The 22356-nt window shown below is 47.5% G+C and overlaps 1 protein-coding gene across 5 annotated transcripts in view; it reads right to left on the reverse strand.

The window, feature by feature from the left end:
• Msi (RNA-binding protein musashi) overlaps positions 1-22356 on the reverse strand; it is an 85089-nt gene that overhangs the window by 20329 nt on the left and 42404 nt on the right. Inside the window, exon 1 of one of the 5 annotated variants that reach the window (XM_070673736.1) lies at positions 16092-16750. The exons of the other annotated variants lie outside the window; for them this stretch is intronic. Coding sequence (XP_070529837.1) covers positions 16092-16123 — 32 coding nt within the window. The 5' untranslated portion in view covers positions 16124-16750. Of the gene's footprint in view, positions 1-16091; positions 16751-22356 lie in introns of those variants that run through there. 5 annotated transcript variants of the gene reach the window in all.

The raw sequence follows: 22356 nt of genomic DNA on the forward strand, positions 1-22356 counted from the left end.
CTAAATTGAATATACATATTAATCTTCGTGTGTATGAGCGCGTGCATGTGTAAGTGTGTGAGTGCGTGTGTGCTAAAAATTGCACTGCAAATAATATTATCTAGACCGACGTGATTTTGTTAAAGAAAGTCTGTAGCAAGGGAAAACCTGCGAAACGGCCGATTAAACAATTTTCAATTGTTTTCGGTAATAGGAGGCGAGAAAGGCGTGTCGCGCGAAAATTTTACGATAACGTTAGACGCGCCCGCGTTGGCCGGGAACCCTTAGGCGGGCGCGCAGTGCCCCTGTTCGAATATGCGTGTAACGTAATGCGAGCGGCAAAATCAATAACTGTAACGAAGTTACGTGGCAAAGCAGCCCACAATTGAGAAAATTGTCCCGAAAATCGCGACCCGCCGCGCTCTCGGCGACCCCGTACGCGTTTTCCCCGGAGGTGAAGGAAAATCGGGGTCATCCGGGGGATTTTCCCCGGACTCCGCTAGCCGGTGCAAGGCTGGAGAGAGGAGGCGAATAATGCACGTGGAGCGGCGAACCCACGCGCGCTGCCTACGCGGCCAGTTATTGCCAACGGTGGTGAGGAAGGCGCGGAAGGGGTTCGACCGCACCATCGCCGGGCGACCCGGTCGATACTCCTCCAGGATCGAGGAAATTCCAGCTCGTGACTTGGCTAATCCCGACTCCGACAACCGAAGGAGCACCAGCCAGCCTTCTGGCGGCGTCCGTCAAATGTCAAGAGAACTACCCCGCGAATTAACTAGTAGCAAGTCTCACGTTTAACGACCAACCATCACCCCCTTTACCCTCCGTCGTCATCGTTTCCCGGCGATATCTAGCGATCATCCCGACCGGAATTACCGTCGCATTATTATTTATTGCAACAATTGAGTTTTAATAACGACGTTTCGTTGCGCGAACGGTAAGGACGGTTTATTCGCGATATTAAATGCGATTGTGATAATTTCGAAATTTGTATCAAATGATTGCTAATTAATTGCAATTAATATCGATTAAATCGTATCGGAACAAGTAGGAAAATAAATAGCGAAGATTTTATTTATAGCGGATGATTAAAAGGGGAAAAAACTTAAGAGAAATCTCGCGATAATGGAAGCGTAACACAGCGAGCGCACAGCGTAGTGAAAACAAGCCAGGATAAATTTTTCAACACGCGCCCGCGATATAACTCTTTTTATCAAACGTTAAACTGTCATATCGGCAAATTTTTGAGCGATAAAATTTTATAAACTTGTAAATTCTTGATCAATATTCTTTTATATAAATGATTAAAAAAAAGTATATTTTCAGCATCGGGAACGAAAATATCTCGAGCGTCAGATTTGAAATACGATTTTAAATATTAGTCGCCGATAAGAGAAAATATCTTTTCACCACCATTTCATAAGCAGCGGGTATTTCAATACACCCTGCGTATTGACAAAAGCTGAACGTTTTATTAAAAACTTTCAGGAAATTTTTTTTTTTTGCCGAGATGCAGAATACGTATATACATTTAACGTTCGGTGAATGGACATTTATCACGTACATAAATACGTTATCAGCTTCAGTGCCTGTTGTCGCAATATTTCGAGCCATTTAGTAAAATATTCAATTTAGCAAAATAAACAAAGTTAATTAAATAATACGAGGGTAATCCAAAATTCACGATATACACGCAAGTGCCTCGCGCAGAGCTCATCTGAACGCGTCATTGGCAAAGTGAATTGCAACGTAACAACGGAAGAGTGTGTTTCGACGATTTGGCGGGGCACTCGTCTCCCCGTTAGCTTTCGAGGGGCAGTCGGAGTGAAATAAAAATGCATCGGTGAAACGAGGGCCTCGGCAGGCACGCCTCGTTGAGGGTATTCTGCGGCGTGACGCACATGGGGCCGGCAACGGATTGAGAACCACCTGCGGATCTGTCTGATTCCGTACCACCCTGCGGCCCCGACCACCTACAACACCCTCTCGCAACCGCTTTTCCATCCTTTCCCGCGGCCACCCCTCGTCCTGCCACGGTAACAAAACGTTTCTATTCCCCGTTAGCGGCATGCCTCCTTCCAAGGAGGAGGCAAATATGCGCACACAAACGCGCGCGCGCGCGCGTGCTCGCGACTGAACGCACACGTACGATGCGCGGACTGCGAGCGAACCACCATGCAAAAGGGAACGGTGACTGTATTGCAGATCTGTAATACTCCTACCCCTTCTGAGAGAACAGCGGGCGAACTCGGCTTGCTACCGCTTCACTCCCCCTCGTTCGAACCCACCGCCGCCGCCGTCGACACCGCCTTTCCACCCCTATCTCCTCTGACGAAGCTGACTTCCTGGTCAATAACCTCGGCGACGTGTAAGCGTAATCATTAAACGTCCGCGGATCGGGATAGATGTGTCGTTCGGGACCGCTTCGCTTCTACCGCGAATGTCGCGCGGCGTTAAAAATCTTCATCCCCTTCTGGAAGAAGCGAGGAATGGTGCTAGCTCGCGTCATCGGTTGTCGCGCGACAAAAGAGAGCCGCGTAATATTTTATCAACGATTCGCCATTCTCTGGGGACTGTAAAATCGTTACGACCACCGGCGGATACGCGGCGGAAAATATCCGCGATTTTACTTTTGCGAAGTTATCAATTGAATAAACGTAGAGAAATCATACCTGTACGTTCCCTCGCGAAAACTGGAATCCGCTCTCAAAATGAACACGCGGTGGTTCGAGCCGCCCGCGTCTCTACATTTTTATCGTGCTGTAAGGACCTATCCTCCAAAACTTCGTAATATCGTGCTTCGTAATATCGAGGAGATAATAAAAACGGCTTCCCGCAAAGTGAGCTTTCAGAAGTTTGCGCTGTACATCCGGAAAGTTCCCCTTATTTATGTCTGTCTCTTATTAATTATTATGGAATGTAAGTAGGAAGTTAATACGAACTTGCCGTGAGCTAACTCGTAGCAAAGTGCTAGGCTTTATACAAGATAAATACTTCTTAATTTTTATTTCGAGGCATCCCGTAACGTTCGCAAATCCAATAAAATGTTTTTTAAATTACAATTCTCCCCCACCCTCTCTGTTTCTCTCTAGCTCTATCTGTCCCGATTATTGTTCAGTATCTCCATTATTCTATAAATTATTCTACAAATTATGAATCTTAATAAGCCGTAACATCAATACAGATGTAAAATTATACATAAGATATAACCCATAAAAAACATATATTATACAAAAATCTAATTAATCAATCGGGAATACGATAAAATATTCACAAGATGGAGGAAAAATTAATTCACAGCTATAAGAATAGCTTTCATTCAACTTCATTGAAGGCATCTTTGCTTGCGATTTCCACCCCCGACGAAATCCGAATCGGGACAATAAATTCGAGGGTATCCACGAGGCACGACTGTAAAGTGATGCCATCTGTGGCACTTGGTGCGAAACTCGTCTTAAAAATCATCCCCCTGAGATCAATACACTGTAGGGGTAGACAGCGGGTCTGCGAAATACAACGTAGCCAAGCGCACCGGGAATCCAGCGCGTTTAATCCTTCCGGGCGATTGGAGACGCCGCGACGTAGCGGCCGAATATGACTCGGCCTCGATATTTATTGAATTATAAAACGGGCCTCTCTGACGTAGTTTCTCGCCGGTCCAATCGTCCCCCGCTAACTTTTTCGCACGTAACGCCTTTGAATTATTGCCACGCCGTGAACGCTTCGTGTTTCCCGGGCTCGACACCTTATTGCCCGCTACCGGGATTAAAAAGTTGCTGCGACAGAGGTGGCCCTTTCCGCCGTGGCGTCAAGGTGTCAAAGTTTTAGCGCGTCACACATGTCCTATAGAGAGAGCGGCTTATCGACGAAAAGGAGTATATAACAATAAGCACTGAAAGCGTCAGCGACACGAGAATATGGTACCGTAAATCTCGCGTCTTGGTTCCGGATATTAGATATTTAGCGCCAAAGTTTATCGGAATCTGATCAGCAGATTCAGGGCACACACATAACGAAATATTTTTCCAAAGTGTCGGAGGTTACGCGAGGTGCTAGTAGCGAACCAACATCGCCTACGTATAATCTTTCCCCTCTGTCCTTCTTCTCGCTCTTTTCCGCCACTGTGTGCTCGTGCCCGCGCGCACACGTGCGCGATTACGGTATTATCACAGTGTCGCGCAACTTTAACGTAACACGGAAGAAGAAAACGCTATTGTTTATTCGTCAAATTGAAATACCGCTTTCGACTCGCTCTCGTAAATATTAATCAGCGGTAATCGCGATTTAATCATTTGCCGCTACCTAACCGAAAATAGAACTGGGACGAGACGGTGGATTGATTAAATCTCAATTAACTTTAACGAAAATTTATGAGGACCGACCACGCCGAATAAACGAGGTCGTACGATTTTCGCGCGTTACTCGCGAACCTTTAAGACTTTAATTACGAGAGCGGATTAAGTGCGAAGGGAAAGTGACACGATCGATGAACGGAATCAACGATCGATGAACGGGTTACTTTGAAAGAAGCGATTTGTCACTTCTTTATTAAATTAACAAGAAAATAAAATTAATTTTTTTTTCCTTTATTTTTATATTATCTACAATAAATTATTTTAATTTAATTATAATTTTTCGACGAAATTATGTTTCGCAGCGAAAACCATAAAAATAAAAAATATAAAAAAAAATAAATAATATATCGATAGAATACAAGTTAGCTGATGAAGACCCTTGGTGCATTCAGGTCAGCCATTCGGCTTACCAAGGGAAGGTTTTGCAAAGGTTTCCACGCGAGTGTCTTCTTTGTGGCTTCTAATGGCATAATTCGATTTCCGCTGTGCCGCATTAAATCCATATTCGGCGATGTTGCGCACGGTCGCGCGCGCGCCTTTCGCGTGGTGCTTCTCTTACTCTCTCTTATTTCTCTTCGCCGTCTCATTTTCTCACATTTGCACGCTCACTCGCTCGAACGCTCCCGCAGAAAACGTCTCGGCGGGCCTTTCACTGAGCGGGCACGTTCGGGGCAAATCTCCTCGCTACAAATCTCTCGTTATCACCGCCGATCCACCGATTGTGCTTCCGATAGGTTTCGTAAACGATTGTCGTCACGCTTTCGCCCACGGCGAAAATTTAACGGCGCAGCAAAAGTGGGGCGTCTCGTTCGATCCGGCCTGCCCCGTTCCTCTTGATTTGCGACCGTCTGAAGGCGCGGAGTTGAACTTCGTGGAATTAATTAGCGCGATCCGATACGAGAAGTGCCTCCCGCGTCGACCTCGTCTTCCTGACGCGTCTGGCTTCGCCGCGACTGTCGCTATTTCAATGATAAAGAGACCCGAAGCTCTCTCGCGCGTCGACTCGACGAGAAACGCCACGGCGAATCTTGTTTACGGGGAGGAGAAAAGGGTGCGAAAGTCGGCGGCCATTGCTCTGGCTTCGAGATAGCTTTTGTGCTTTTTGTTCGACCCGAGAGCCTTTCACCCGGAGCCGTCCCTTCGCCGCGCACAAAAGAACTCTGGTAAATACGAAAAACGCCACGTAGGCACGTCCTCCCCCGCCACATGCTTTCGAATCCGAAAAATCTCTTATCAACGACATCGACGCTTCGAAGGCCGGAGGCCGCGACGACGTAATCGCGACAAGACCATTTAACGACACCGTCAAATTCTCAGAATCATTTTAACTCAAGACAATTAAATTTTTGCTTTAATTAAAAACCCGCGAGACTGTATTCAACTCCCCGTATTTGAAATGCAGTATTGTATTTTTAGAAACCAAAAATGATTCTATGAAACTAATAGTAACAGCGTACTTTTGTTTGATATAAAAATATACAATAGAATAAAAGAGAAAGTAAGCGTTTTTGTTGTTTCGCGGACAGTATATTCGAGTGCTGGATACATAGTGATTTGTAAGGGACGGTGGGGTGGCACAGAAACAGGGGGGGGGGCCATGATTTTTGCTCGTTCGCGACTGTCAAATGATTAAACCGCGTTACCCAGGTCGTAATGGCCCTCGTAGCTATTGTCGTCATTGACACACGGAACGCGGGCTCGGTTTAATATTGACAGCCACGGCAATGAGAAACTTCATAGCCCGGAGGGTAGACGGGTCCGTAAGGGAGGACTAGGAATACACCAGCGGTAAGCGGCTTATTGCGAGCGACGTCGCCGGGATTTTCGGTAACGACGACTCCGCCGTCGTGTCGACTTTTCAACGATAATGCCCATCGTTCTTGCTGCTCTTTCCGGTACTTTCGTTAAAAATAAAAAAATTCTCGCATCGAGGCGGCGACGCATAGGACACATTTCCCGGAAATTTTGTATATTCCGAAAAATATTGACCGGCGCAGGATTAATGCGCGAGTAACTGTAGTCTTCACCGCTTAAAGACCACCTATTGCATCTGTTTGCAGCTGATCGCTTTCGCGAAATATAACCCGGTCATTCATCTCGACAATCGGTACAGACTAATGAGGCACGAGCCGATGTTAGACGCCGACGGCAACGAGACCGATAAGATCGGGGAAGATCGTTAATTGAGGAAGATACGAAAAAGAAAAAGCGGAAACGAAAAGATCGCGAACTGAATCGTATACGTATATGCAATTATTGTAACACATTCTAACGAAATAATATCGTAACATTTAACGACGACGACGGAAGGGAGGTTGTTTGGGTTAATAAAATGACGAGTTTAATCTAGTGAAATATTACTCGTTGCGCACACCCCCGAGATATTATTTTTGCGGAATACGTCAATTCGCGACGTCACGTGAGTCGTCTCTCTGGCTACCGTGGAGTTTGTTTATGAATCGATCCACTCCCACTCCGTCGTTCCCATCATCGCGGAAGACGCATACAAAAATACCGCATGTTATTTCCAGGACACCACCGCGGATTTTAACGGCAGGTCGCGCTTAATCGGATAAAGCGCGTTTGGCGAATAACTCCGGGCGAACAATATCACGCGCGCGCGGCGTATGATATTTATATCGGTATCTGCCGCCGCGTTCACACGCGTGACGTGATTTTCGTCTCGTATCGGGTGGACGTTCCGTTTCCAGGGCGTTACGATTTAACGGCGGAGCTACTTTTAATCGGAAGCCAAACGTGGAGGTATGAAAAAGGTCGCGTGACGCGCCGTTATCTTATTAAACGTAATAGCGTTACCCACGACTTCCGGCCGCGTCGGAGGTAAAGGTGCTTTAACGCGGCTCGTCGCAATTCGCCGCGTAGAACCGAGCCCAGGGGAAGGTGCGAGAAGCGTGGAAGTTGGCCACGGAGGATCGGATCTCCCCGGTAACCGACACACGCGGTAATTGAAGCGCCTGGTGGGTCCGCGCCGGAGCCAGGTGGTAGCACTCGTACGGATACAGCTTCGCAGACCTTTCCCGCTGTGCCCCTCTCGCGCCACGCGCCACAGCTGTTGGATCGTCGCCCCGCAATAATACCGAGACCGCGTTAGACGGTACAGAGAGAAAGGGGGAAAGAGAAAGAGAGAGAGAGAGAGAGAGAGAGAGAGAGAGAGAGAGAGAGAGAGAGAGAGAGAGGAAGAGAGATGTGGTCTCGCGGAGACTGCAACATCGGCCATCAGCGTTGTCTAATGCACGAGGGCGGGGTCGATTCGGCACTAATTCGACTAACGGTTTTGCTCGTCCTCGCCGGCCGTTCACCGCCCTCGATCTTTGACAGGGAACTCGAAGAGAGGTCTCGAGGAGAAGCTCGTGTGTCGGCGTCGAGGCGTTCGCATCATCGTCGGGACGACACAAAGAGCCCATTCAACAACGTACAACGATCCTGCTCCAGAGACTGTAAGCCAGGCAGGCCGGCTCCCTCGCTCCGTTGCTTGCCCGGCCTGTCTGCCTACTGTCGCGCAAACCGCGGCCTTCGACAGACGCGGCGGCGCGTACGCGCTCGGTAACCGAGTGCATTTCCACGTAACTCGTCCCGTTGCTTTTTCTAAAATCACGACAGTTAAGAGCAGCTCGCTCGCATCTCCGGCAGAATAAATACTACATAATAGCGTATAATTGGCGATTTCGATAACGACGTTGTTAGCTTTTAATCTTCTAACTACCTACGTTCGAGACTTCCTCAAACTTATCGACCACCAAGGCAGAAACGCAACGCGATCGCGGTACGTATCCCAAAATCGTTGATTTGCGATTCCCGGGAATTAATATAAAATAATGATCGCGGATTGAAGGTAGATTAAAAGAGAGGAGGAAAGGTCAAGTAATTTACTCACGAGAGAAAAAAAAATCAGATAAAATTTTCCGACGTAACATTAATCGCGACGCAACGTATTCGCTCCTCGCGGGGTATAGGTCTAGAAAGCGAGAGCGGAAAAAGAGCGAGAGGCTCGAGTGAAAAAAAAGTTTGCCCGCGAAGCGAGAAAGTGGCCGATTTGGTTGGACACTTTAGATGTGGCCGGTGTTCGCTTTCCAGCAACGGTGACGGATAGAATCTCGATTGCGGTTGCGTAAGTTTTGCGATACGTTGCGCGCAGAAAACGGCGGCGTCGAGAGCAGCCTCGGAAAAGCGCATCTCGTAACGTATCACGTAACAAGATCGTATACGCGATTCTGCACGCGAAATCGGCAGAATCTTGTTTTAACCGGTTGACCTAGCTTCGGTAATTATTCAGCGTACTAACGTAAATCGGCCGCCGTTTCGCTCGGCGTTGGCGCGGGTTATAAAAATGCATTCGCGAAATCCCGGCCTCTTTACGACGCAATTTTCAATTTCCAGCGATTTCCCTCGGCAATCGTCGGCGGTTTCGTCTACCAGACACGATTAGGCACTTTCCGAGAGGCAGCCATACGTTTCCTACACCGGAAGAGAGCCGTACCAACTGGCGAACGCGGCGTGTTACGCGACGGTTTCAGAGGTCGCAGGACTTTCGTCGTTCGTATTCCGGGCGACATTCGCGAATTTCATTTGCATTCAACCCGAGAATCTTCTCTCGAAACTAAACCATCATAACGTGGCATTTTTTTTCTTCTTCTTTTACGGAAGTCTCTAAAAATTCTGCGCGGCAATAATTGATTTCTCAATAACGTTATTATATGGAATAACGTCTAGAGTTAAAACATGAAACGCGTAATTTATAATAAATAAAGTTACATCAATAGTAATATTAATAACACTTCTGTGTCGAAATTTACAAAAATATAGGACGCGTATTGCATCGCGGTGCATCTGTATCATTACGGTAGGAAAAGCGGTGAGGTACGGCTGGCGAAACGCGCCTCGGCAGGGCGATAAATCTATTTCGCATTCGTCATCTTTAAATAAAATGCATCTCGCAGCCAGGCGCGCTGCGTATAGAAAGAACTTTTGCACGTATCCCCGGCGCGGTGAGAGAGCAGCTGTTCCCGCACACCTGGCAAAGATTTCGGGGCCCTCGGGAGCCCCGCAATACGGCCATACGAAAACTCTTCCAGAGCCCATTCGCGGATTCCCTGTGTGCTTCCACCGTGCTTTCAGCACCGAATCGCGATATTCGTTCTCCGTATTCGCGGCCGCGCCTCGAGATGCATTAATCCGCGTCATCGAGTACGATTAAGCACGAAAGCATTTTGTATTCCCCCGCATTTACGGGGATAATTCAATCGCCTTGCTATTAGGATTCGTTGTGATCGCGACGCTCGTTGCGCTTCCTAATTGAAGGAAGCCAGTTAACAGTAGTCGCTAATTTCTACAAATGGAATGAAAACTCCACGCCGACCCGCTTTGACTTTCTCGGTGATTATTTCGAACGGATTTCAGCTTGCCGCGAAGATCAATAACTTGCACCGCGATCTGGTGATGTGGAAGGAGACGGTATAGAGCGGGGAATTATTAACACAGAGCCGTACATAAGTAACGGGGTAATTGAGAAGACTTCATAAACGGAAATTCGCATCGGTAATTTCGATGTATTCGCGCAGAACGTGATCTATACCGAGGTGAATAATTCAAGGGAATTGGCAGGTAGGGTATATCAATGAAGAATCGGATTAACGTGAATTATGAGTAAAACCAGATCGTGATCGGACTCACGAATACTTCCTATCGACGATATTGTGAAGGCGTCCCGGTTAAATTCTTAGAAACGACTTATCAAGTTATTATACGTGCAAATTAAATAATAAAGAAAGAAAAAAAAGCGATCTTGTCGATTAAAATCTGATTTAAAAAGAAGAGTAAAACAACATCTGGTGGGACGGCCGAACATTAACTGAATTACCCAATTCGATATTCATCGTATGCGAAAGTCGCAAGCTAGTAATCGCATTTTCTTTAATTTATTTAATCGAAGCTATACTTATTAAAATGGAAACTTCTATTATTTAAAATTGAGATAAATTTTATATCTCATTTTCTTTTCACATTCACTAGTCGTGCATTAATTAAAAAAATATATATAAAAATATATATTTAAAAAAAGTTAAAAAAAAAAGTAAGAAACTGAGATATTATTCGAAGATATCGATTCGCACGAGAATAAAAAAAAAGAAAGAAAGAAAGAAAGGAAGGAAAGGAGAAAAGGACGAATCAAGAAACGCTGGATAAAAGAGAAATCGGAGAGAGGTGAGAAACCGTCGCTATGGAATCGAGTAAAGATGAGGAAAGAGAGACGAAAAGAACGAAAAAGAGACCTGACGGAGACGGGAGAGGTCGGCGTGCCGCGTGGAGAGCCAAACAAAGAAACAAAAATCGCACGAGGTGAAGGAATGCTCGACCTTGGGGTCTCGCTCTCGAGGACTGTGGCACCTTCTCAATCAGAGGCCGGATGAAATCGAGAAAGAGAGACACCGCAGCGGTGCACCGTATCTCATCGGCGTGAATATTTTGCGCGTCGCGCGAATCCGTCGAAGCTCACCTTCGCCGACTTTCGAGATCGATCACTTTTCTCGGGTGCAACACCTCTCCGCGACGGTCGCGGACAGATTTGCAAGAGTGGCGGTAAACTTTTTAAATCCGGCCGATTTGCTACTCGAAAGTTGTAATTCGCTCAGGCTCGCGGCGGCGTAGCGTCGCTCATTTACATTTTATTACTCGCGCAGCAACGCAATTCGTTTTCACGCGAGTTTAATTCAAACCGAGGTTAATTTAATTAGATCAAGTTCCGAGGAAAGTGACGTTTACGAGCGTGTTGTTTCGGCGTCGCGCGAGTCGCCCGCGATTTCCGGAGGCGGTATAACGAAATCGACGCGATTTCCGCGCTAATTCGAATTTTCTCGGTGTGACAAACGCGGAATTTTCGTGGAGCGAGGAGAGGGAAGAGAGGGCAAAAGGTTTTGCGCGATTTAACGCTGTCGATGCAAAATATCACGCGCGGCCGGGCGCCGCGTGGGAAGCGGTCGCGAGCGCGCCGGCCGAGACGCGTGACGAAATGCAGAACGCAACACGACGTGTATTTATGTGCGCACACACGCGTCGCTTTTAACTGCCCGTACGCTACGAGTGGTGATCTCTCTTTCTCTCTATCGTTCTCTCTGACGCGAGTGGGCTGCGGGAAAAACGCGTCGTCTCATAAATCATTCGCGTACGCGAAACGATATCGGGCGAAATCGCGCAACACGCGCGGGCTCCCTTCCTCCCTTCCTTCGCTTGACCCTTCGCTCGTTAAAACGGGACGTTTTGCAGACGGGACAACTACGTCGGGACCGAGTCCTGGAAAAGAGAGGGAAAAAAAAGGAGCGTGCGATGCGTATCGCGACCAAAAACTGGCCTCCAGCAGTGGCCTGCTGACTTTTATCAAAGAACAACCAGTTCGCGATTCCCCTCCCCTCGCATCCGCGTTTGCCGCCGCGTATCAAAAATGTAACCCCCCGGGCGACGTGAAGGCGCCATTGTCATTGGCAACTCGAAGACTGTAAGCTCCAGAATAAAAATGAAAAAAGGAGCAGAAAGAAATCGCGCACGCATTACTCGGCACCATTCGGTCGGAAAATATGCTTCTGCCAAGTGATGTTCGACGATAATCGGAACGGCAGCTCCGATTGCCGATGTGTATCTCGTCGTGTATGAGATAACGCGAGGGACACTTACCAGCTCCGCTGTTCTCGATATCGATACTGTTCATTATCAATTTGGCAAGGGACAAAGTAATGATCGTTGCATCGGCTCCATAAGTTTAATTCGGGGTCGTCTTGTATCGTTCCGTGATTTATCAATTCGTTCAAGTTCGATACCGTGCTTCGGAACGCAAGAAAGCAGCCGGTCGGTGAAAAAGAAGGGGGGTTTAAGAAAAAGAAAGAGAAAAAAAATGAGGATGTATTTCGCTATTTCCCGGGTAAACAAGAATCCGAGAAACGTGAGGGAATTTTGCAGTGCGAAATAGTGCTCGTCACGTGATTGCATAATATCGATCGCGAAGCTGCGCCGAGCGCAAGATTGTGGAACTGTGTGCAGGTTGTCGAGCAAGCCGCCGAGTAACTCGATGCTCGGTAAAGGTGCCCCCATCGAGTCACGTTTCCAAGTGGCATTACGCAAGAGGCGATGTCGTTGTCATGACAGCTTTATGATCGATAAAACGGATTCGATCAAATAAGAATCCCGTCCGGCCGCGACACATTTCGCGAGGCGACTGTCTGCCAGTCGAATTTCAACTAGTCCGGTCCGAGTAATTTTCTCCTCGATCTTTCGCGCGGGGAATTATCAACGTTGGTCAAGCAGAAGCGATGCGAAACAGAGAAAAAGTAAAAGAGAGAAAGAGAGAGACTAAGCATTCCAATGAATAACGCTAAATCTCTCAATTATCATTAATCGATCGCCGTGAGTCATTATAAGATATTCGTCTCGGAACGTGCAATTTAATGAGAAAGAGAAAAAAAAAAAAAGAAACTTAATGCGCGCGAGATAAGCTAAATAAACAGCTCGCGACATATCATTATTTCTGTATCATATTTCTGTATCGCGTAATTATTTCTGTGCAAGATACAGCCTTGAAAGGTCCGCGAACTTCCTTCTTTTTTTTTTTTTTTTTTTCCCCTCGTTTCAAAATCAGAAGCGTATCTCACGGGAGAGAAAAATATTTCCAATATTTCCACTCGATATTTCGCTCTCGCGTCGATTTAAATAATGGCACTGAATTAACGTCCCGTGTAAAGATCCGCGTGGAATATTTTATCAAGATATTGCGTCAAATTTTGCGTAACCGCATTTTCCGCGTTATTCGATAGAAACGTACCGCGCCCCGCCGTTAATGAACGGCAAAATAGTTTTAACGGCCCGACGAATTCGCACGGAAGGGTTTTACCGACCGCTTGTTACAACTCCAATTAAGCAGGTGTCCTGTGACTAAAATGCAATCAGAGATTAACTGCGTGATTGTAACCGTTACGTGTATATGTAACATCGCCGATATAATGACCGATTAAGCGACAAAATCTCGCGCATTACAGCTTCGACGCCTTCGCGCGTCGCTATAATAATTTTGCGCGCACGTGCGTAACGTATCGCGTAATTTAGATGCGATTCCTTCACGAACGCTTAGGTACGCATTTGGCTACCCAGTGGATTATTCCAGCTCGCGACAAAGCTCGACGTTCGCATACGAACACGTCACGCGGCTCGACATAATTAACGATATCCAAGAAACTTTGGACAAACTAAGAAAACTTACATCTGAAATAAAATAAAAAAAGAGTACTGCTTTTTAATTCGAAGAAGAATGTTGTACGTTCGTTAAGGGATAAAGTAAGGTAAAAGAAGGTAAAAGAAAAAAAAAAAAAAAAGAGACAGAAAAGGGGAAGGGAGCGGAAAGCAATCAACGGAAAAGACGAAAAACCGCGAAGGTGTAGGTGAAACTCTGCGAGATGAAAAAGATACGAGGAAGGAATACGAAAAGAGAAGCCGACGGCGGGTTTGCGCGTCGATCAAGGTCTATGTCACTAGAAACCGCGACGGCGATCGATTCTCTTCGTCGGTTTTTCCATCTTCCATAAGTTTCTTCGTTTTTTTTCCCTCTCATCGCGCGCGTGGTAAATTCTGTATCGAGAACAAGACCAGATATCGCGTCGCCGGGACTCCCTGGCGCAAGCAGACGTCCGGCAAAAGCTATCGAGACCCTTTGTGCAACGACGAGAACGCGAAGCGCTCGTTTTCGCATTCAATTTCAAGAGTACGCGCGGAATATAAATCACGCACGTAGCTCCAGCGACAATGAAACGCGAAACGAATCCGCCTTGCGAAACCATGTGAGCTCTCAACATTGCTCCACTCCGAACGGTTCCCGTAAAAAAAAAATAAATAAATAAAATAAAATAAAATAAAAAAAAGAGAAAAAAGAATAAAGTTACGTTGTACTATTAAAATAAAAGACTCGTTACTTTTACAGCCGACATGGATGTTACGATCACCGACCGCGTCTCTAAATGAAACCTCACGTTATTTTCCCATGCCAAAGCGTGTTGTTAAGATACACTGCCACGTGATCGGGTTTCGAAAGCACGCGTTTCGACAGTCGCTGATGACGAGCCCGGGTGGGTTGCGGGGATGAGAAAGACGTGGATGCCGGTTGTTTACGTCGCCGGCGGAATCGGCAAAGGACGCGTTTAACGACGGAGGCTTGGCGGTAGTCGTTCACTCGGACCAGCCTTTACGGTAAAATATTGACAAGTCTTGCCCGTGCGGCTGACGTGCAATCGTCAAGAATTCCGGCGCGTCGCCGAACATCCCGCGTCTTGTTTTGACGTTGCCATGACGACCGATCTCGCGGCGGACGGCGGAGCGAAAGAAGAAGACGGAGGTAGAGAGACGAAGAAGTTGCCGACCTAAGCTAACCCAATCCAACCTACATGATCGTGACAACTCGCCGTCTCGTGTCCTCCGCCCTGTCGCGACATCCCGTTGCCAGGACAACGTAGGAAGCTTTCCAGCGAGAAGAAGCGAGCGGAAGAGAGAGGAAGAACGATCGCCGCCGGTTTCTCCTTTCCCTCTCGTCTCTTTTTTTTTTCTTTCTTTCTCTTTTTTTTCTTATGCTCTCTTTTCTTTCCTCCGGCACCGAGAAATCGGCGTGACGGCTCACGGCTTGATCCTCGTCGGACCTAAACGCGATTTGTTTCCTACGAGACGCGGTTCCGCGAGACGTCGGGAGAAACGACGACCGGGCGTCGTTCCGGACAGACGGTGGAAGTCGCACGTGAGAGGCGGAAAAGAGGGAGAAAACGGTCGAACGTTTGAGAGACAAAGGAAGCGGAACGAGAGCAGGCGTTGGAGAGGCTGGGCGTCGTAAATGCGTCCGTTAACAGACCGGCGTTTCGGTGATAACCGAGACTTTTGGAGTCTCGAGAACGTGGAAGTGCGTGACGAGTAGCGAACATGTTTGACAAGAGGCCGAACGGGTGTCAATCGCGCGGCTTTCTCGAGTAACTGGACGTTAATCCACGTCAATCGCGAACGTAACGTTACATTCGACGTAAAAATTTTCATCGAGCTGGTTTACCCCGAGCTTGGCGAAGATCATCTCTTTCATTGAGAAAGAGAGAGAGCAAAAGAAAGAGAGAGAGAGAGTTCCTGTTCACTAACGGGACATATTTACGATGTCTAACGCGCTTCGCTCGAAGGAAATACGGCTTCGAGCGAGACACGTCGGGCGGAATAGCGTACACAAAGCGACGATTGGAGAGCCGAGCGCCGAGCGTGACAGCGCGACAAAAAAAACCCGAGCAAGAAAGATCGCGGGGGGATTTCGAGGAAAGCACACCGGGCGGACCGGGCTACGTTTTACCTTGAAGAGGTTCACCAGCGCGGGCAGTATCATTGTTCCTTCCTCGGGCACGTCGCGACTCCCATTGTTTGCGGTTAAAGACAAAAACGCGTCGTCGCGACGCGAATGTTTCCCGCGGCGAAGAAAAAAAAAAAAAAAAAAAAAAACTGGCTTCGAGTTTTCCGGCATCGAGGCTCGAGTCGGCGAACGACTTTTCGGCGCCTATGTGCTTCGAGCGCAAAAACGAGACGGACACGTTTTCGGCAGCCTCGAGGAAATATTTCGCGTGGACAAAAGGGAAACAGCCCGAAGGTGGTTTCGGCAGGCCGGGACCGGCCTGGCCGGAGGGGAGGCGGCACAGCCCCGTCGACCGGACGCGGTAAAGGAAGAAAGCTCTGAAAGCGTCTTACCCCATCGTCGGAAAGGTTGCGTAGGAGAACATCCCGTCCAGGTTGCTGGACGTCGCCGGCTTCGTCGTCTCGCGCACTTTTTTCTCCCCGCGCTTTCCCACCCTCGCGCGGGCGTCCACGAGAGAGAGAGCGATCGGGAACAGGCAGGCACAGGCACAGGCACACAAGTTCAAGGTCGCGTTAGATTAAGGCAGGTACGAATGTCTCCTACGTGAGTTGGACATTCTGCGCGCGCAACGCACCGGGCGAGAAGAGGCCGCACCGATCCTCCGGTTCGGTTCGCGCGCCCGATCCGCAACCGTTGGGCGAGAGGCGTCGGGACAAAGGATCCGCTTGCGCACGTAAGCGCGTGGCGGCCGACGACGACGACGACGACGCGCACAAAGAACGAGAACCGGCGTGAGTGGCGCGCCGGCGGCGGTCCCTCGGCGGTCTTTAGGTTAGCGGCCGACCGGACCGGCTAGACAGGAACGACGGCGTCGATGCGCGTTTCTCCGGCGGGCAGACTTCGCGCACTCCGACGCGCGGCGCGACGATGTGTAATGTGGCAGCTGTGTGCGCGCTCCAGTCGTCCGCGGCGCAATGGTGGAGGCCGCCAGCTGGAGGAGGGGAAGATGGTGGGGACGCGGGGATCGGCCGGCTGGCGGTTCAACTCCGGCCGAAGGGACGACTCCAGACCGGACCGGGTAGGGGTAGGTTAGGTTGGGACGCGAGGGGAATGCCAGCGCACCCTTACGCGGACGCGGCGGCCGAGAGTACTACATACGTGCGCCCTGTGTGTGCGAAAGAGTGTGGGTGTGAGCGCGCGCGTTTCGGCTGCGTGCACTGTCGCGCCCGTGCGTACACGCACGTATGCACGAACACTTGCACACGGGATAGGATGTGTGCCGATGTACCCGTCGGTTCGCAGTTTCACTGCTCTGCCCTTCGCTTCGGTAAAAGACTGGCGCATGGCGCGCCGTGCGCGGGCGCGCACGTTCAAGGAGTCCTCGCAGTGGTGCTCAATTTTCGACAGTAGCAATTTCGAGGCATCAAGGATTTCCCACGGAGAAACGTCAACGACGATCGGGAAACCGATTCACGGAAACCGGGACACCGTCCGAACGAAAGCAGACTTTCGACAACGCGAGTTTGTTGGATCTTGCAAATTTGATCATTATTATTTAAAAATACTGCTCTCCTTTCAGCATTATTTGCAGCTAACACATTCGGCGGATCGTTCTCGCGTCGTTGAGAATTTATCTCGTACAACTTCACGCTTGCAATGTACCTGAGTAAGGATGTATTTCGTAACAATTTGTTGCTTTACAGCGGACTTTAATTAACCAGAGCGACCACACCTGCCCCTCCTCCTTCCCGCTTCAGCTCAGTTATGTAGTACAAAATTGATAGTAGATAAAATCTCCGATGCCGCACCTAAAGCATAATCAATTTTACAATATCAAGCATCTAATTAGGTCGGAGCAGTTGTACTGGGTGTCCAGCACATTTTTACCAAGTGCATTTTCTAAGCGCGAAGATCCGCTCGCTCGTCGATACCTTTTTCCCAAGTCGAGGCAAAGTTAGATTCACGATTCGCGGCTAATTCGCTCAAGTTATCACCGTTGGTGCAGTGCTCGCGCTCGACGGTCCTCGAGGAAACGGTTGGGGAAAATTGCCGCCTCGGTATTGTTGCAAATCCGGTCATGTGCGTGCGAACACAAAGGTACGTGGGCCCCAACGACGAAGAAACCGGCGCAGACTATCATCAAGCGAAAGGATATCGCAACCAGGCAAGCCATCGATTACGCAATGCCCGCCGATCGCTCGCGCCACACAATACGCGTTAAGCAAACGTGAAAAATATAATCCGAATGAAATATTCGACGCTGGAAGGCGTAACTCGAAGCACGCGGAGAGTTCCCTGACGTTCGCCAACGCCTTTTACTCGCTGCAATTGATTCTGAAACTTTTTTTTTTATCAACTCGTCGCTTTGCGATATACTGAAACCGCGAGCGTGTACATAAGTAATCGTACAAACCTAATACTATTGTACAAAATTAATAATTACGAACCCGTGTAAAAACGTAAAGCGTCAAATGTGACATGCATTGTAACGGAGAGATGAAAAATATTGCTTTGGTGCGTCTCACGAGAATGGGCGTTGGATGGGGCCCATTCTATTTTATATCAGATTAAATTACGAGTTAATCCGCGAGTAAACGATCGACCGGTTGGATACCTTCGACCCTGTTCGCGTACCCCTGTCTGTACCACGATTATCGGTTAAGCGGCACGATCTTTGCTCTCTCTCGGCCAGAACTTTAAATCGCCAATACTTTCGCCAAGGTTTCGGGAACTGAGAAACAGCGGCTTAGTAACCCTCCTCGGCGTGTTTTACGGAAGATACGCCTTCGCCCGCGCCCCCCTGCGATTTTGCATAATTGAGAACGGGAAGACGCGAACTGGCGGGTGATAGCGTGCGGCACGGACGTGCACGGGATGTGGGATGCTCGGATGTGCCGCGGGACAATGCTGTCTGCGGACGCCGATGCGGCTCGAAAGTTTATCCTCCGGTTTACTTTTTTTTTTTTTTTTTTTTTTTTTTACCGCAACGCTCACGTAGCTGATCTTCACACGCTCGCCGTCTACGCTTAGCGGTGAACTCGCGCGATACGGAAATCGCACGGATCTACGTAAATGTTACACGGGAAGGCGGCGAGTCGGGGATTCGGCGTGCCCTGGCTCGCTTCCAAATCGTTGCACCGGTCAGATTCCGGACGCACTTATTTCGTATGCGCGTGTGGAGACTGGAAGTAAAACGAGCGATCCCCCTTCTCCTCTCAGTATTAGTAATGTGCATAATTGGCGGCGGAATAACCAAGCCGCAATTTCTTCAGCGACTTTCGGGAACTCGCACCGCTATCGGACCGAGAAAAAGTAATTATTTAAAGTTTACTGAGAAATAAATCATTCCGCTCGGTTTTAATTTTCTGAATATCGATTATGAAATTTACGACCGCTTGTCGGGTGCTTGCAAAATAACGCCTCGCCAACGTTGCGACAGTCGCTGAATGGAACGCCTCGCGATACGTACAGCGAGAATACTTAAAATACGCGTTGGGGAAATTAAATCGCAATTTAATTTGTAATAATTTAACGTAGTAGCCTTGCGAAAGTAATGCGGCACGACGTAAAGCGGGGTGGGATTTACCTCGAAGGAGGTGACGCGGAATCAACTTTACGTGTAACATCTCGCGACGCGGGTTTGATTGACGTACGAAGAAATATGCGAGCGCCGCCGTCTGAGCCCGGGACGTCTCGCTCGCGCGTTAACTTTACATCCACCCCTACGTGAGTCGACTTCCACGTACGGCGGGGGTGAGAAGTGGATACCATCCGCTTGTCTGCGAATGGGTTTCGCGGATGGTATCACGCGACTAACAGACTCGCAGGCCGGCTCGCGAGCAAACGATTTCCGCGCGAATCGTCCAAGACAAAAGGCAGGAAATGCTCTCCCTCCTCCCAACAGTCCCCTGCAGCCCCGTAACGCGACTCCACTCGAGATGAGGCGGACACCTGGGGGTTTTACCCTCCCCTGCACTCGTAGCGCTTCCACCGAGGGGATTGTAACAGCGGGGGAAAGAGTCGCTTCCGCGAAGACACTGCGAACTTCGAGCTCCGAGGACGATGGAGAATCGCGCAATTTTATTACGCGAATTCAATTTGCATAGTGCGACCGGCGTTACTCGACGGCTCCCTGGGTTGGTTCCCGACGTTGGCCGTCGCGCTACACAACCGCGCTTCTTTCCTCTGGGAGAACAACAGAGCATTGGACTAACGAACTACGTTTAAATTGATTTTGCTCAAACGAAGTAGGAAAGAGAGGATCGTATCGTTAGTCGGGAAACAAAGAGGGATTATACTTTCTTCTCGACGAGAGGCCTTGCCCACCATCTGTCCGTCGCCTATACGGCGTACACCTCTTATCGTTTCGAAATGAAAATGTTTTGAATTATACGGCTTAATCACGGTTCGCTCTAATGCCACGCGTGTGAAATAATATTAGCTTAAATTAATATTCCAGCGCGCTCGTGTATTCATCGCTCTCCGAGCGCGAGTAACGGATATCTCTATATTTGGCAAGGATCGGGTTGTATGTACCATCACGAAAACTCTATAGAGGTCGATTCTCGAACGCACGCATACCGGAAAGTACAGCGTTTTGATAAATATTGCTACTCGCGCGACGAAAAGCAACAGTTATTAATCACGCGTGTATTTCGAGCGATAATTTATAATGTGAAATGATGTTGAGCGTAATAGCGAATATGGCTGTCATTAAATTTCAAGCCAATATCTTTCAATGAAACGTACACGTTGAATCGAAGATGCATATAGACACGTTTCATGATTCGCGTCGCTCTAATAACGCATATCTAAAAAAAGAAAAAAAAAAAGTAAAAAGAAAATTAATTTTAACCGTCAACTTTACTCCAGCCACTCGGAAGACATGCCAGCAAATAATCATTGTTTAATTATGCCACGTTGAAGTAATAAAAACCAAGCGATAGCTTGATGCGTGCGCGCAGGCGAGCCCAGGCGAAGGGGAATTTTGCCCGTCGAGTCGTTTAAATATCGCGGAAATTGAACCTATAAATTTCTGAGTGCCATAAATTGGCCGACTTACCGCCCGTAAACGACGGCCCTCTCTTTCATCTTCCGTCTACCTACGTTTCCCACCTTCGAGAACAGGTCGCAAGATGCCGAGATACTGGGGGGCGAGAAATACGAAGCCGGTGGCGTCCGCCGCACCACAAACTGAATAAGAACCCCATAAGTATCGTAAAGTAACAATTACACGGTAGACACCCAGCAAATGCACTTAATGCACGAGAACGTTTATTACTTTTATACATATATACTTTATTCAGGCTAGTGAAACGTTCTAAGCATGTTATAAAAAAATTTTTTTAAATGAAACCAGCGGGAATTGTTAGTTAAAGTTCTTAATTTCAAATTAATAATGCATTTTCATAGACTGAATATGGATACGCAGGGAAATATCGTCTGCGAATTCGTATTTGTTCATTTGTAATGTGAACGGTAATAACGATAATTGAAAAGTAAGGAAACGTTATACAAGACTATAAACTAGCTGTAACAAAAGCTTTTACTAAAGAGCAAGAGAGGGAAGTAGCTAAGTGCACCACTGTATTGAAGAAAATGTACGGAGAAAACGCGAGTACTTTTACGTGTCGGCAATAATACGAAATGTTTCGGGAATCCCTTGGAAAGTGATTATTTCAAATTTCAACGTTAATCTCGTAGTTTAGCAAGCAGTTATGAGAAACAATTCGTAGACGAATAAAGGTAATCGTTATAAGGATTTTTTTTTCTACTTTCTAAAGAACGAGTATTAAAATAGTATTATTAAATGTTTCTAGATTACGTTCGTTTTTAAGAGAAAAATGTTACGTTTATTTTTTCTTTTTTTTAATCTAAATTAATGGATCAGTTCTCTTAAAATTATATAACATAAAATCGTGATAAAATTGTCGTGATCTCAAGTTATTTAAAACCGGATGTGACAACGATCTGTAACTTTTCGCGGTGATAATTTAAATTACTTGGCACCGGCGTGATGCGGCCGTCGTTACAATTAATTTAGAAATTATTTAGCCGTGAGTAATACACATAAAATGTAAATTCCAATATTAAACCCCCCACGCTTTAAAATTTTTATGCGGCAGAGGCGCGCGAAATGCGGAGTTATAAAGGGACCGATACATTTTTCATACTTCTTCACTTCAAAGAGCGAGATGAGAAAGCGAAGCGCATAATAATGGATTTTCAATAACGAGAGGGGGGGAAAAAAGGGAAGCATAGCGAACGGATGTATGGAGGAGGTTTCTCTCGCAAGTAGTACAACCCATCTTGTGCCTGGCGTGCCAGCTGGTACACCGTGACGAGTTTCCCTCCCCAAAGACAACTATCATACTTTGGTTTCATGTAAAATAAATAAATTTGCAGTTGTGCAAGAGAGCCAAATAATTATTCTGCTTAAATGCTGGACGAATAATTTAAGTGTAAATGGCGCGTCTAGCAATAAATGATATTCGAAAGTATCAAAGAGCCGTCAATTGATATTGATATCGATATAATTATTCAAAATATAATAACTCACTTTCAAGAGCGATTTATCTTCCTTTTTGTATAATTCTCGATAATAACATGTCGAAAGGAATACGACCTAATCGAAATGTGTGGCGCGCAAAGGATTAC

Source organism: Cardiocondyla obscurior, linkage group LG02 (assembly GCF_019399895.1).
Source record: "Cardiocondyla obscurior isolate alpha-2009 linkage group LG02, Cobs3.1, whole genome shotgun sequence".
Lineage (NCBI taxonomy): Eukaryota > Metazoa > Arthropoda > Insecta > Hymenoptera > Formicidae > Cardiocondyla > Cardiocondyla obscurior.